Source organism: Penaeus chinensis, chromosome 40 (genome assembly GCF_019202785.1).
Source record: "Penaeus chinensis breed Huanghai No. 1 chromosome 40, ASM1920278v2, whole genome shotgun sequence".
NCBI classification, from domain to species: Eukaryota; Metazoa; Arthropoda; class Malacostraca; order Decapoda; family Penaeidae; genus Penaeus; species Penaeus chinensis.
In genome coordinates this window covers 11,011,282-11,013,781 of record NC_061858.1, presented here as the reverse complement: position 1 = coordinate 11,013,781, position 2,500 = coordinate 11,011,282, and the positions used below count along the sequence as shown (strand labels likewise).

Here is a 2,500-nt window from a genome sequence, read left to right as displayed (position 1 = left end):
GAAAAAATAAAAATCATAAACAAACAAAAATAAATAATATAATAAGAAATAATGTTAATTCATATACAAAAATAATGAATATTTTCAAGCACAATATACAAAACAAGTTCTCTAAAAAATAATAATGAAAATTCATTACAATAACTAGCGTACCATTAATTATTAAATACTGAAAATCACCCATATACATATATAACAAAAATCTATGAAAATACAGTCTGTATTATTTATCATTTTAAATCATGCACTTTAGATGTAATACTCAATACACAATATTCCATAAAAACATTCTAGTTGTGAACCTTCCAGAAAGAAAGCAGCTAAATTTGAAAATTCAAAAATACTACATACATCCAGCATATAGAAACACCAGTATGAAAAAAAAACCGAAGGCATAAATAGAATAAATCACATTCCTGCCTCCAAATGAATTTCAAACCAAGATTCAAGGCCTTCTGGACATAGGCCTATAAACACACACCTGCCTTTCCCGAGAGTGTGCATTAAAACTATGAGGACAAGACAGAAAAAGGGAAATTCAGCGGAGAGGAGAAACGAGGTACGAGAGAGAGAGAGAACATAAAAAAGAAGAGGGAAGGCAAGAAGAGGGAGGAGGAAGAGACAACATATGAAAGGGAAAGAAATAATAAGCAAGAGGAGAGAGGCAACAGAGAGAGGGAAAGGTCTAGACAGAGGGTAAAAGGGTAAGAAGGTAAGGAAGGTTAAGAGGGAGGGGAAAGAAAAACAATGAGGGGAAAGAGATAAAAGGAAAGAGAAAGAAGATGAAGGGGAAAGAAGAAGATGGGAGAGAGAAGAGGGACAAGAGAGGAAAAATGGCTAGATAATGGATGGAAGAGGAAGGGAGAAGGGGAAAGAGGACAGGAGGGGAAATAGATAGGAAGGAAGGAAAAGAAGTAAAGGGAAGGGGGAAAAAAGTAAAAAATAAAGAAGGGAAGGATAGGAGCAAAGGTAAGGAGAACGAGATAAGGAGGAAGGAGAGCCAAGGAGAGGAGGGGGAAGGGGGCGTGAGGGGGAGGGCAAGAGGGAGGGGGAGGGGGAGGGGGCAGGAGGAATGCCAGTGTAAGGTGGTTGATGTTTCTCCCAAGATGCCTCGCGTGTGACAAGTGTCTGTCTATCTCTGGCTTCTCCCCTCCCCGCGCCCTCCCTTCCTCACGACCCTTCCCCCTTATTTTCGCCGCCGAGGAGGTTCTCGTGGCCGTCCTTCCCCTCTGGAGACGACATAAGGCTCTCAAATCATGAAGTGTGTCGAGATAACATTGGGCTTCAGGCGGGTGTGACGATAAACCTAGGTGTTGGCCGAGCTTCCTTACCTTGGATTTTGTTATTGAGTGTGTTGCGAGCTTCACCACTGCAAAATTACCCTTGCCAATAGTCTTTTCGATTTGATAATCGGAAACACACACGCACTTGGTTGCCATTTTGGTTTGTTTCTTCGAGCGGCAATTTCACTCTTGTAAAAATTACGCATTTCACGCTAACACCTCTAGATTTCTCTTGTTATCACTTTCGTCGACCACAAGTTAATAGAAATGTCAAAATTAGGGTGTGTAAATATACAGAAGGCCTGTCATGCGAAAATAACTTTTTTTCTTTAGTTAACAAATTTCATGTTAAAACCGAACTTCCGCAGAATAAGGGCATAATAATTTCACAGAGAATATCACTATGCATTTCATAAACCAGTCCTTGAAATCGTGCAGTCTGATCTCTGCCCAAAACACACGATCAAAGTACAAGACATATTACTGGAACATATCGTCTGCATTTTTGAAGGCCAAGAAGGTTCTACGTCGTCTGCTACCTGGCGGACGCGCGCGGAAATTCAAACGCGTTTCGCGTCTCCTTTTTCAGATCACGGTTATCATTGTTTTTTATGTTATTTGTAATATCATTGCTTCCTTTGTTATAATTTCGTGGTTATTGTTATTACCATTGGTGTTATCATCCTTACTATCATCCTTATCGTTATTATTATCATCATCATCATTATCATTATTATTATTATTATTATTATTATCATTATTATTATTATCATTATAATTATCATTATTATTATTATAGTTATTATTATTATAATAATTATTATTACCATGACTATTATTATTCTTATTATTATCGTTAATATCATTATTATTATTATTATTGTCATCATTATTGTTATCATCATTGTTGCTGATATTATTACCATTATTATCATAAGAATTATCTTCATCTTCTCCTCCTTCCTCTCCCCCACCTTCCTCCTCCTCCTCCTCCCCCTCCCCCTCCCCCTCCTCCTCCTCCTCCTCCTCCTCCTCCTCCTCCTCCTCCAACTCCTCCTCCTCCTCCTCCTCTTCCTCCTCCTCATCTTTATTCTCTCATGTTTCCTCTCGGTTGTCTCGCCATAGCTGATTCATCTTGCATCTGCTCATGCGGACACGCTTGTTAGAATGCAGGTCGCAGTGCGTTGCGATGTCAAGGACGTTGTAACGGCGATGAG

At 39.2% G+C, this 2,500-nt stretch overlaps 1 protein-coding gene across 4 annotated transcripts in view; it reads right to left on the bottom strand.

The window, feature by feature from the left end:
* LOC125047326 (serine/threonine-protein kinase SIK3-like) overlaps positions 1-1,764 on the bottom strand; it is a 92,546-nt gene extending 90,782 nt beyond the window's left edge. For 2 of the 4 annotated variants that reach the window (XM_047645586.1, XM_047645585.1), the window contains exon 1: positions 1,332-1,764. In XM_047645586.1, the coding sequence (XP_047501542.1) occupies positions 1,332-1,439 (108 nt within the window). In that variant the 5' untranslated portion in view covers positions 1,440-1,764. The remainder of the gene's footprint in view (positions 1-1,331) is intronic. The other 2 variants (XM_047645584.1, XM_047645587.1) reach the window with 1 other exon arrangement.
* Between the last annotated feature and the right edge of the window lie 736 nt (positions 1,765-2,500).